The sequence below is a fragment of the Nicotiana tomentosiformis genome, chromosome 12 (genome assembly GCF_000390325.3).
Source record: "Nicotiana tomentosiformis chromosome 12, ASM39032v3, whole genome shotgun sequence".
NCBI lineage: Eukaryota > Viridiplantae > Streptophyta > Magnoliopsida > Solanales > Solanaceae > Nicotiana > Nicotiana tomentosiformis.
The window spans coordinates 10,709,067-10,722,000 of record NC_090823.1 but is presented as its reverse complement, the minus strand read 5'-3'; the positions used below and the strand labels follow the sequence as shown (position 1 = coordinate 10,722,000).

Here is a 12,934-nt window from a genome sequence, read left to right as displayed (position 1 = left end):
CTATTTAACTACAGAATTTGTTCGTAAATCAAGCTGACTTTTGACATGATTTTTGTTCACATTCCATCTCAAGGGCTATGTCTTTAATCACCAAGATCACTTAATCGTCTTTAATAAGAGCAGAATTTACATAGATGGTCTGGATAATACTTGAGTTAACGTTAATAGAAAATGTATATACAATTGAAATTGAGAAAAAAATCGTGGAAGTTGTGCTCGCACATTAACTTCGTTGTTATAAAGTTTGTAAATGAAAATATGTATTTTATTTAAAAAAAAAATTTACCAAGTTCTAACTTAAAATTCAAATAATAAAATTCAGCAGCAAATACTCGCAACAAAATTATTACTTGCTAACTTTCTAAATTGCAAAAGCGTCAAAATATCTTATTTCTCTCTCTATTGTATAATGAAGTATTCATATATTTGCCAGAGAACGGATTATTTTGTCAAAAGTTATAATGTGAGATAATTTTAAACCTGTATAGTCAAAAGTAAGAAGGGAAAATTTGAACATCTTTCCCGAATTATTTTGTCATGAATTTCAAATATAATTTTTTCCCTGGACGTACACGAACAATCTAAGTTGTTAGATTATTTTTCTCTTCCTATTCTTTCTTATGTAGGTTTCTCAATAATAAGGTAATATGCGGGAACTCTTATTCATATCTTACCATTTTTTCGGAATTATCCCCTCATAACAGGGGCGGCCCAACCCTAAAGCAAGTGAACGCCCCAAATATTTAAGAGCCCCAAAATTACTAGTATTTCTCTATATATAGTAGTATATTATTTATATAATTATCTTTTATTATTGATAAATTTATTTCTTTATTGTCATATTAATTTTTAATAACTCGATTTCTTCCTCTAATTAATATAACTAAAATAGTTTTCTGTCAATCTTATTTTACTTTTTTACTTAATAATATTTCTCTATTCATTAGTTGGTCACGTAACTATATCTAATAATCTAACTTATTATTTATTTTCCTTACATAAATTATACTCTCTCCGTCCCAATTTATATGAAAGTGTTTGACTGGACATGGATTTTATAAAATAAAGGAAGGCTTTTGAAACTTGTAATCTTAAATAAATCATAGAAGCTTTTGGGCTAGAAATCATCTCATTAATGGTAAAAAGAAAAATCTAAAGTTGAATTGTTACCGAATATAGAAAGGGACTTACTAAAAAAAAGGAGTCACTTATGTTTTCTGGAATCTCCCATTTCAATTGTGATGCAATCAACGTTAAATTCATTTAATTTTTTGTATTTTATAAAACTAAGTTCTCACTTTTTTTAATTCCACATTCTCACTTGTCTATTTTTTTTTAAAATGATATATATTAAGACCTCTTATTAAGATTTTGCTTTAGGCCTTCGATAAGGTTGGGCCGCCCGTGCGTCATAAAATGATTATAACAGGACATGCTACTTCAATGGCATATGAAATTACAGTATATCTAAAGAGTAAATACAAATTAGTTTATTAACGGTAAAATTAAGATATTTCCTAAACAAAACGGCCATTAATATAGTCCCTTAGAATATGCCACGTCAACCCACCCCCCGTCACTTTATCAAAACCCTAATCACCCCCCTCGCTTTCACCTCTATATATATTCCCACCTCCTCCTCCATTTGTCCTCTCTTCCCCTCTCTCTCACCATTTCCTCACTCCACAAAACACTGACACATACCCAAATAAATGCATATCTATCGATCATATCGAAATCTAAAAAATTTCCTAATTCAAAACCCTAGTTTTTTTTTGCTATTTTCATCAAATCACATCCAAATTCTCGAAATTTTCTGTAATGTGGTTAACGTTGATTGAAGCATTGTAAGTTTTGAGTTTTTGTGTGTATCAATGGCGGAGCGGAGATTCGGAGTTGGTTACGCTTTAGCACCGAAGAAACAAGCGAGTTTCATACAAGCAACGCTCGTGAACCTCGCGAGCGAACGAGGAATCGATCTAATTCGAATCGATATGGATAAGCCTTTAATCGAACAAGGACCGTTCGATTGCGTGCTTCACAAGTTATATGGCGAGGATTGGAGACTGCAATTGAAAGAGTTCTCTTTACAAAATCCTCAGGCGCTTATTATTGATTCGCCCGAGTCAATCGAGCGGTTACATAACAGAATCTCAATGCTTCAGGTAGCGACCGAGCTGGAAATTAAGTGCGAAACGGCGTCTTTTGGGATTCCTAAACAGACTGTAGTTTACGACGCGAAAATCGTGTCTGCAAGTTATTTGGAAAGTGAGGGATTGAAATTTCCTATGATTGCGAAACCGTTAGTGGCTGATGGTAGTGCGAAATCACATAAGATGTTATTAGTGTTTAATAAAGACGGGCTAAGTAAATTGAAACCGCCGATAGTGTTACAGGAGTTTGTGAATCATGGGGCGGTTATTTTTAAGGTGTATGTGGTTGGGGACTACGTGAAATGTGTGAAGAGGAAGTCGTTGCCTGACGTGATCGAGGAGAATTTAGGAAAATTGGAGAGTTACTTGTCATTTTCGCAGGTTTCAAATTTGAATACTTGTGAGAAAAATGATGATAAGTTCTATAAGTTGATGAATTTGGATGATGCTGAATTGCCCCCATTGAGTTTTTTGACAGATATAGCTAGAGGGCTTAGACGAGCTACGAAATTGCATCTTTTTAACTTTGATTTGATTAGGGATAATAGAGTTGGTAATAGGTATCTTATTATTGACATTAACTATTTCCCTGGTTATGCCAAGATGCCGAATTACGAGAGTGTGATGACAGATTTTTTCTGGGATGTATTGAATTCTGATAAGGGTTTCGAGAGTTTACAAAAGGGTAGTTGTGAAAAGGAGGTTAGGATGTTGGTTGGGAATAAAGGGTATGGTGAGGATGAAGGAACATTACCCGTTTCGCCTCTTAAGAGGGAAGAAAAAGAGAACACTATTCAGGTCTAAGGATGTGAAGTGCACAAATCAAAGTTGCATGGCAAAGGGTGGTGAAGGGTCGATCAGAAGATTTGCTCAAGATATGGACTGTGTCACGGGTTACTGTTAAAACCGCAGGAGTTTCTTTTAGGTAGGGAGTTATTAGTACAGCAGTGAATAAGTAGGTTCCTGATATGGCCTTTTTTTTAAGGCATTAGATGGTGTTCTTTGTTGAAAACATGTACATTCTATCTTTGCAGCGGAGATAGGTACTTGCAGATACTCTTTTCTAGGCAAGTTTAGTTTTCTTAAAGGCAACTGTATTTCATTGGTGACTATTTCAATATGTGCCTTCAACAACTTTGATATCAATGCATTTTGCTGTATTCTCAATGGTTATCATTCTATATTTCCCTAATTTGTCTGTTTTACAGTTCAATTTACGCATGTGAATGTTGTATCCTAAATAACGACTTCTTTCTGTTTATATATTTCAATAACGTAAGAGGAATCTAGCTCGTTGGAGATTTTCTTTCCTGTTTGGTGTCTATATGGATAACTCTTCATTATACTGTCTCGTTCATGGGAGTTAAAATGAATTATGTCTGCAAGAATATTCCTTTTCTAGACCACAACTCAATCAAAGACTGTACATACTGTGATCATATTCATTAGCTTTTGTATCATAACAGTTAATCCATATTAGATGTCAGATTCTTATGCTATACTTGAGTATGAGAGGCTACTTCCACTTACCATGAGTGCTCGATTTGTCTTTTATGATTCTAGTTGCACTTAAATATCTTTGATCAAGGTATTCCCTTTCAGGTAAGAGGCTTCTTTTCGGTCATCGTTTGGATAAAAAGCTGTCCTGTCTCAAAAAGTAGCTTATGATTATCATGCTGGCTTATTATGCAAGTTTTAGCCTGAGTGATTTGATGTTACTGTATTTACTACTCCCTCCATTTCATGTTGTGTCTTAGATTGACTAGACACGAACTTTAAGAAAGGTTAGAAATTCTTTTTATCTTGAGTCCTTAACTAAAGGTGTATATAACATACCAAAAGTACTAAATATAGAAATGTGACATTCTTTCATTTTGAGTACTTAGCTCAACATTTAGGGCTTCATATCTTTAATTTATGGATGTTGTTCTATTTGACATGCATCGTTCCTGTGATTTGTTAATGCAAATAACATAAAGGCTTTCCTTGGGCTACTTCTTAGATAATCAGTTATAATAAATGCTTTCAGCTTGATATACATTGTGTATATATGACTCTGTTGATGAGATAATGTTCATATTAAGTTGCATAATTGCGCCATATTGAATTGGTACAACTCTGCTTGCATGATTTGACATGGGGAGGAAGATTGCTTTTCTAATGAGTTGCATGGATTGAATTGTCAAAATCCTGAGTGCTGCGGAACTGTGAGATGTAATACTGGGAAAAAAAATCTAGCTTTCTAAACAACCATGTCTATACTTCTGTTTTGTGTACTTATGCTGTTGCCAATTGGATGGATCATTCTGCATGCTTGTATCTCACATTTCACATAAGCTTCTTGGTTATGTACTCCTTTTAACTGCAATTTTTGTTTTCTGGAATAACACTAAATATGTGCGGAAAGACTCTTACCAGGAAGGAGGGAGAGTTGCAGAATTGATTTTGATCCTTGACTTGATTAGCCTAAAGTGTTCTCACTGTCTAGGTTCTTGGTTGATAAGGATCTGTACTATCATTGAATAGAAGAGATGAAAGAGAAACGGATAGGAAGTAGGCTAGATCTTCATATCTAGAAGTGCCCAGGCCAGCTTTTCGATGAGGGAAAGCTCTCTGCATATTTGAGAGGAGCCAGGATCTAGTGCAAGTTTTCCGTACTCTAGGGAAACTAAGCATGGGTGACTCTATTCTTAGCAAAACAAATGTTCATCTTTGTCAAGATGTTTCCTTCTGATTAGAAAAGAAAATGTACCAGTAGTCAGAGCAACTTATATCCTTGTTTTGATGCTGAGAAGTAGTAGATAATAGAAAGTGACATTCTTAATCTTTAGAAAAGAAAATGGTACAGGTACTTCTTTTCTTTCTTCTTCTTGCCTTGTATGTTGGGTTCCCTTTAAGTTCTCCATTTTCCTTGACAGGTCAGGTTCTAAATAGATTGCCACGATCACTTCCTAGGGATTCCTTTTTTTTTTTGGCTGTATATGAACTGATTCTTTTAGACTTCTCAGTGTTACCTGGCTGCACTTTAACATTTTATACACCTACTAAAATCATAAGAAACAGGTAATAACAAGAAAGGAAGGAGAATTGTCTCAATGTATACAGTATTAGGTTTTCAATTTGATGAATTAAATTAGATGTTTGGTCTTTCAGGGGAAACATATAGAATGCAATGATGTGCTCTTTCATTAATGGGAGAAATGATTTAAGGAGTTCAATCTTGGGCACCTTTACCAAATGTGTAATCGAAATGTATTTTAGATATAGTCTTCAGTTTAATTAGCATTATAGAGAGGATCAGATTCTTAACACTACATTGACCTTATAGTATATCTTCGAACTCATTCAATTCCGTAGATCCACTGCCCTTTATTCCATTCTTCTTTCCTTCAGGACAGAAGTACATTTCCACTTGCATTGGTTACTTTCCAGCAGTCCTATGATGTTGCTCCAGGTGAAATTTATTGTGATATGTTTTTGGGTCAGAAAAAGTTTTCTGCTCTTGAATTCTAAGTTATAAGTAGGTCAGGAAGGATAAATAAGATGCCCTGAGGTTTTGCGACGGAGTATTTTGTTAAACTTTTGAAGGGAATCTAGCTGGACAATTTAGATAAAGTAACAGATTTGTGTCTTTCGGAAATGGTAGCTTGACCTCAAAAGAGTAATGATTATGTCTACATGCTATATAAGGCCTTTTAAGTACAAGGAGTGTGTCCGTTAACTAAGGACCTATGCTTGAACTGGTGAAAGTGTTAATAGGCGGGGTTACTCGTTGCCACTGGATTTCACCTCTCTATAATGGCTGATAATTGATTATTTACACCTGACGTTCCTGTTAGATAGCAGTATCATAGTTGCTTGTTTGAACATCTTTAGCATACCAGATAACTTGGAATTTTGGCTCTGTAACTTTAGTAACACTAGCTTTGGTAGAATTGGCATTTTCAACTCAGTAAAAAGGCATATTAATGCTTCTTACTGTGAAACTTGAAACAGCTGCAATGTTCAACCATTCTATGTACTAATCTGCTTATCATTGCTGCGCGATAGTATTTTTGTTGTCAAACATGTTATTTGTCTGATTTTGACTTTCTAATTTGTGAACATCACACACCTACGTGTCTTCTAGTTTTTACTACTGTGCTTACGGAATCTAACAAATATTAGCAGAGTTTTGATGAAAACATGAAATGGGGTTCAAGAACTCCCCCTCCCCCCCCCCCCCCCCAAACCCCAGTATTTGGACATTATTTTTGAAACAGACTAGAAAGGAAAGTAAGACACAAACTAATACAGAGGGATTTACATATTAGGACATGACCTAAAGAGGTAGGTTTTGGATTATGAGTACTTAGCTCGACATATTAGAGTTAATTGTGGACGTTGTTCCTCTTGACATGCATTGTTTCTGTAATGTTAATGCAAATAAGATAAAGGCATTCCCTCTTTTTTTTGGCTATTTGTTTGATTGTCAGTTATACTAAATGCTTTCAGCTTGATATAGATTGCAGATAGATGCCTCTGTTGATGAGATAACGTTCATGCTAATTTGCATAATTGTGCCATATTGATTTGGCACAACTCTGCTTGCTTGATTTGTCATGGGGAGGACGATGGCTTTTTTAATGAGTTGCATGGATTGAATTGGCAAAATCGTGCTGCAAAACTGTGAGTAATACTAGGAAAAAAATCTAGCTTTATAAACAACCATGTCTATACTTCTGTTTTATGTACTTATGCTGTTGCCAGTTGGATCATTCTGCATGCTTGTATCTCACATCTCACATGAGCATCTTAGTTATTTACTCCTTTTAACTGCAATTCTGGAATGACGCGAAATATGTGCGGAGAGTTTCTTACCAGGAAGGAGGAGAGTTGCAGAATTGATTTGATCCTTGACTTGACTAACCTAAAGTGCTCTCACTGTCTAGATTCTTGGTTGATGATGATCTGTTCTAACCTTGGCTCTACCCAAACTTTTCGGGTTCACCCCAACATTCCCCACTTGTCCGACTGTTGCTGAGCAGTTTTTGGATATCAAACGGACCTCCCCAGAAGGTAATTTTAATGTGGCCGATTTCCCCTCTTTTGCAATCAGTTTCGCTACAGCACCCGCTGCTCTAGCTAATTGTCCACCCTTTCCAAGTGTGATTTCTATGTTATGTATGGCCGTGCCTAAGGGCATATCGGTTGAAGTAGATTCTTCTTTTGATCAATCAAAACCCCTTCCCAAACTGTACAAGCTTCTTCCAAAGCATACGGCTTTCTGTGTGTGGGGGGGGGGGGGGGAGGTCAACTTGATGCGGGAGAGGGAAAGGTCTCTAAATATAGTGATTTTTATGGAGCCAGGACCTAGTGCAAGTTTTCCGAGCTCTAGTGAATCTAAGCATGGCGACGCTGTTTCTTAAAAAACAAATTTTAATCTTTGTCAAGATGTTTCCTTCTAATTACAACAACAACAACATACCCAGTGTATTCCCGCAAGTGGGGTGGGGTAGAGTGTACGCAGACCTTACCCCTGCCTTTAAAAGGCAGAGAGGCTGTTTTCGGAAAGATGTTTCCTTCTGATTAGAAAAAGAAAATGTTTTTGACTCTGAAAGGTAGTAGTTAGTAGAACGTACATTCTCAATCATTAGAAAGGAAATGGTACAAGTACTTTTCTTTCTTCTTCTTCTTGCCTTGTATGTTGGCTTCCCTTTAGTTTTCCATTGCCATGGTTTCACTTCCTAGGGATTCCTTTTCTTTTTATCTTTTGGCTGTATATGAACTGATTCTTTTAAACTTATCAGGGTTGTCAGACTGAACTTCCACATTTTATGCACTTACCAAAATTATAAGAAGCAGGCGTCCTGAGCAGAGAGGTACGATGACAAAAAAGGAGGGAGAATTATCTTAAATGGATACAGTGGTAGGTTTTCAATCTGATGCATTAAGTCAGATGTTTGGTCATTCAGGGAAAACATATACTATGCAATGATGTGCTCTTTCCTTAATGGAGAAAACATATACTATCCAAAGGACATATCCACTTGCATTGGTTCCTATGATGTTGCTCCAGGTCAAATTTATTGTGGTTTCTTTTTATGTCATAAAATGTTTTCTGCTCTTGAAATCTAAGTAATAAGTCGGACAGGTAGGATAAGTGAGAGTGGCCCTGAGGTTTTGATACTGAATATTTTGTTAAACTTTTAAAGGGCCTCTAACTGGACAATTTTGATAAGGTAACAGATTTTTGTCTTTTGGAAATGGTAGCTTGGCTCAAAAGAGTAGCAATTATGTCTACATGCTATATCAGGCCTTTTTGGACTGTGTCCTTTAACTATGCCACTGGATTTCACCGCCTTCTATAATGGCTAACTAATTACTTGTTTACACCTGACTTTCCTGTTAGATAACAGTATCATTCTTGCTGGTTTGAACATCTTTAGCATACTAGATAGCTTGGGATTTTGGCTCTGTAACTTAAGTAACACTAGCCCTCGGTATGATTGGCATTTTCAACATAGTAGAAAGGCATATTAATGTTTCGTATTGTGAAACTTGAAACACCTGCAATGTTCACCCATACTATGCATTAATCTGCTTATCATTGCTACAGTATAATATTTCTGTTGTCATTCATGTATTGTCTAATTTTGTCTGTCTAATTTGTGGACATGCTGCTATGTGTCTTCTAGTTTTTACGCTTAAAGGCATCTGACAAACATTCGCAGAGTTTTGATGCAAATATGATATGGGGTTCAAGCCACCATATGTGGATATAGTGAGAGTAGCCAATGGTGCTCAGCCTCATGCAAAGCATCTTTTACTTTAGTGAAGCCAGGTACGATCAGGTGAAAGCCAGGCTCGATCAGGTGTTCTGTTACATCAAAGAGAAGCCGGTACACTGATTTACTGTTTAAATCTATATGCTGCAGGTCTAGTTGTTTTATATTGTTATCTTTTCTTTTTTACTTTTAACAGGTAGTGTTTGAATTAGTTTGCACGCATCTAGACTATTTCTTACCTCTTATGTCCCACCAACTCAAGTATCGGCTAAATATCCATCAAAGCTTAGGTCAACTAAAAGAAGTCATCTAGCGTTTTTTTGCCTCTGCTGCTATTTGAATTGTGTTCTTTCATGATATTCACTCCTTAGATTTACTGCAAGGTCATACTCTTGGGTGCTAACGATATACTGCTGGCCTTGTTTCGTTAATTCACCGACTTCAGTCAATATTGATGACCCATTATGAAATTTTAACTCGTGCACAGTTCATGATAAAGGCATGGATTGATCCTTTTGGGAGCTATTCTTTGCTTAGTTCCTATGTGTAATGTTTAACTCCACAATGTGAACTTATCAGATTGTATTTTTATATTGACTTAATTTTTGCCTTATGGTTCAAACGTAACTTCTCTACCTTCACATGGTAGGGTAAGCTCTGCTACACACTACTCTCCCTAGACGGCCTCACCGCACTAGGTTTGTTAGGGTATGTTTTTGTTGGTTCTCTAAACTTTAGTTTTGCTCTTTTTCTCCTTTTTTCGCAACTTTTCCGTGTGTTCGGTGCGAAGTTAAAATATTTTCCGTAAGAAAATAAATTATGTTCTTTAGATATTTTTTGGTGTTTGGTGAGTGAGTAGAAATATTTACCAATATTTGGCTGTCAAGGAGGAATACAATTTCCTGACTATCTAATTTAATAAGGAGATGTCACAACTCACATACAATATAACACCAAGAAACCACAAATCAGCAGTGTGGTTGTATCGCTGTTCTTGTACCAATTGTGGAATCATAAAACAAGTACCAAATTATCCACATAAATATGAAGATAAAACAAGCTCAAATGCATTTCCAGTATCGTTATATGTAATAATGCTTTAACAAATAAATTTAGCATGCTATTCTTTTTCCTGTTTAGTTAAATTAACATAATATTAATAACTAATAAGAGTCATTACAGGTAGCAATACTCCTAATAGCAAGCAATTTCTCAAAACGAGTCAAAATATTACATACTGTAAAAAAAGATTTTCTAGTAAATATGGTCCTATTTCTATTACTCTTCGGAAGACGTAAGCAAAATATAGGGGGGATGCTCGATAAATAGTAGAATTAAAATATGTTCGTCTAATTCCTTTCCATAGCAAGTTAGGAAAGACCTTCTCTTCGCCTTCCAAATCTCCTATGTAACAGAGAATTTGTTGTAAAGAAAAAAATAAATAAATTAAGTGCGATAAATTGCGTACCCTTCTCTTTCCCATCAATAAATTATCAATTTGCAAAAAGAGAAGACAGAATAAAGAAGCAAAGCCGCCTAAAAATGTTGGAAAATATAAAACTATTGACATCATATTTGGTAATTAGTCAACGGGGGTGTTGAGAAGAAGCTGGTAAGACTTTCTGGGAATTCTTCTTTCTTTTCTTATTATAAGTATTATGAAATGTAATAATTAAAAATCATCAATTGGGAAATTTTAAGTAGGAATAAAGAAATTGAAAACAAGAATCAAATAATTTTTTGTTGGATTTTACTACCAAACTTGATTTCGAGTTGATTGTTGACTTGAAAGCACACAAAATTAAACTATCAATTCTTGAAAATGAGTCATATTCAATTTCTTCTATCTATGTCGTTCGAATAAGAACATTAAAATTAAATGATGTTCTAATGAAGAACTAGTGTTAATATTGAATCCTAATTAGTTATTGTCCATCTTTTTCAAAATCTTTCGTATGAGATAAAAGGGTGTATTTGGTATAACGGGAAATATTTTTCAAAAAAATATTTTTCTTGGAAAACTAGTAATCTTACTCAACTTTTGGTGTTTGGTATGCAAATTAAGGAAAATAACTTTTCAAGAGTATTCATAAATAATTTTGATACAATGAACATGAAGCCATAAACTTTCTAATCAACAATCTTCCGAACCCACAAATTCCATAAATTTTTGAACCGCTAAACTTTCGAACTCGTAAACTCCATAATTTCTAAATCCGCAAACTCTTAAACACATAAACCTTCGAACTCATAACTTTGGAACATATAAAATTTTGAACCTGTAAACTGAAAAATGGGAAAACCAGAACTAAAAATATAAAAAAATATATTTTTTGCCCCCGGGGGAGGGGGGAATAACAGGGTGGGTGGTGACGGAAAAGGAAAAAAAAACTAAAATCTAAAAAAAAAAGAAGAAGCCCTTTTGGAGAAAGGGGGTGGGAGAGGTGGGGTAGGGGAGAGAAGGGGTTGGGGGTTGGGGGTTAGATGTGAGGGTATGTGGAATTTTTAAAAAATATTTTCCTAACTTTTTCTAGGGAAGTTATTTTTCTCCAATTTCAGAAAAATGTGATATCTAGGAAAATATTTTGCAAACTATTTTGTCCAATCAAACAGTAAACAGCAACAACAACAACAACAACAACCCAGTATAATTCCACTAGTGGGGTCTGGAGAGGGTAGTGTGTACGCAGACCTTACCCCTACCCTGGGGTAGAGATGCTGTTTCCAATAGACCCTCGACTCCCTTCTTCCAAGAACTCCCCACCTTGCTCTTGGGGTGACTCGAACTCACAACCTCTTGGTTGGAAGTAGAGGGTGCTCACAATCAAATAGTAAAAAATGGGAAAATTTTTTCCTAAAATTATTTTCCGTCATACCAAACACACCCTCAGTGTAAAAAGATTTTACACCATGTTACATTTACCTATTATAGTAAGCTATATGTCTTGTATTCAATATTATAAATACCACGTGTTTAAAAAGCTTGGGTGTAAATATCCTTTGGCCGATGAGAATATAAAATACTTTACACCGATGCGCATATAACTTAAAATTTAATGAATAATTCAAACATAAAAGTTGCAAATAAGTTTTATTAAATTCCCTATACAAAAAACTTATTTTTACTTCATTTGTGGAGAACAATTTTCCAACTAAAGAGATTCAATTGAGCTTAGGTTGTGGCTATGCCATTAGTTAAATTGCATTTGTTAATGTAAGAAACTTATACAAACTTTTAGTATATATATATATATATATATATATATATATATATATATATATATATATATATAAAACCAAACCTCTCTATAATAGTCTCATTTGTTTCGACATTTTTGATTGCTCTAGTGAAGTATGGTTATTGATAACATATATTATAACATAATATGAAGAATTGATTCAATAAAAGCTTGATTTTATAATAAAATACTGTTATAGTGAGATTTGACTGTATAACTTAAATTCTTCGTACATTTATCTTAAGTGAAAAAACTAGTTACCTTTTCATGAAAGTAATAGTAGTAACTTGTCGGAAGCCGCAACTAATTGATCAGATTAGTTAAAATCTGTCTGGTTGGTCATATTGTGAGGGAGTAGTTACAAATTCTATTTTGACGTGCATTAAAAGCAAATCATGGGGAAGAATGAAGATTTACAATAATATTTCTTTTGAAAATCTAACTTAAATCTTAGTTTATTTGAGAATATACGTAATAGATGAAGTATATAAGTAGATTACTACTTATGGAGTAGGTATTAAATACCATTGTGTAGCTAGGGTTATCTATCCAGGAAAAGAATTAAATCTACCTAGAATTTGTTTTTTTAATAAACATTTGGTATCCGGCCGATCCGACTAAACTAGATTCATGCTGCGTAGGATCAATTAAAGGGGAAGCGCTCCAATGAACATGATTATCGTAGTTTTTAGATGTCACTGATTGGAACAATTTTAAATTCAAACCAATAGTTGATTCATTAATTAACTGTGTAAGATTACATAAATATTATTCA

General features: G+C 34.7%; 1 protein-coding gene across 1 annotated transcript; it reads left to right on the top strand.

Annotated features, from left to right (window-relative positions):
• The first annotated feature begins 1,642 nt into the window (after positions 1–1,642).
• LOC104114013 (inositol-tetrakisphosphate 1-kinase 1-like) lies at positions 1,643–3,320 on the top strand. Its single transcript, XM_009624351.4, has one exon. It carries the CDS (start codon positions 1,875–1,877, stop codon positions 2,955–2,957), a length of 1,083 nt encoding a protein of 360 aa, XP_009622646.1. The 5' UTR covers positions 1,643–1,874; the 3' UTR covers positions 2,958–3,320.
• The last annotated feature ends 9,614 nt before the right edge of the window (positions 3,321–12,934 follow it).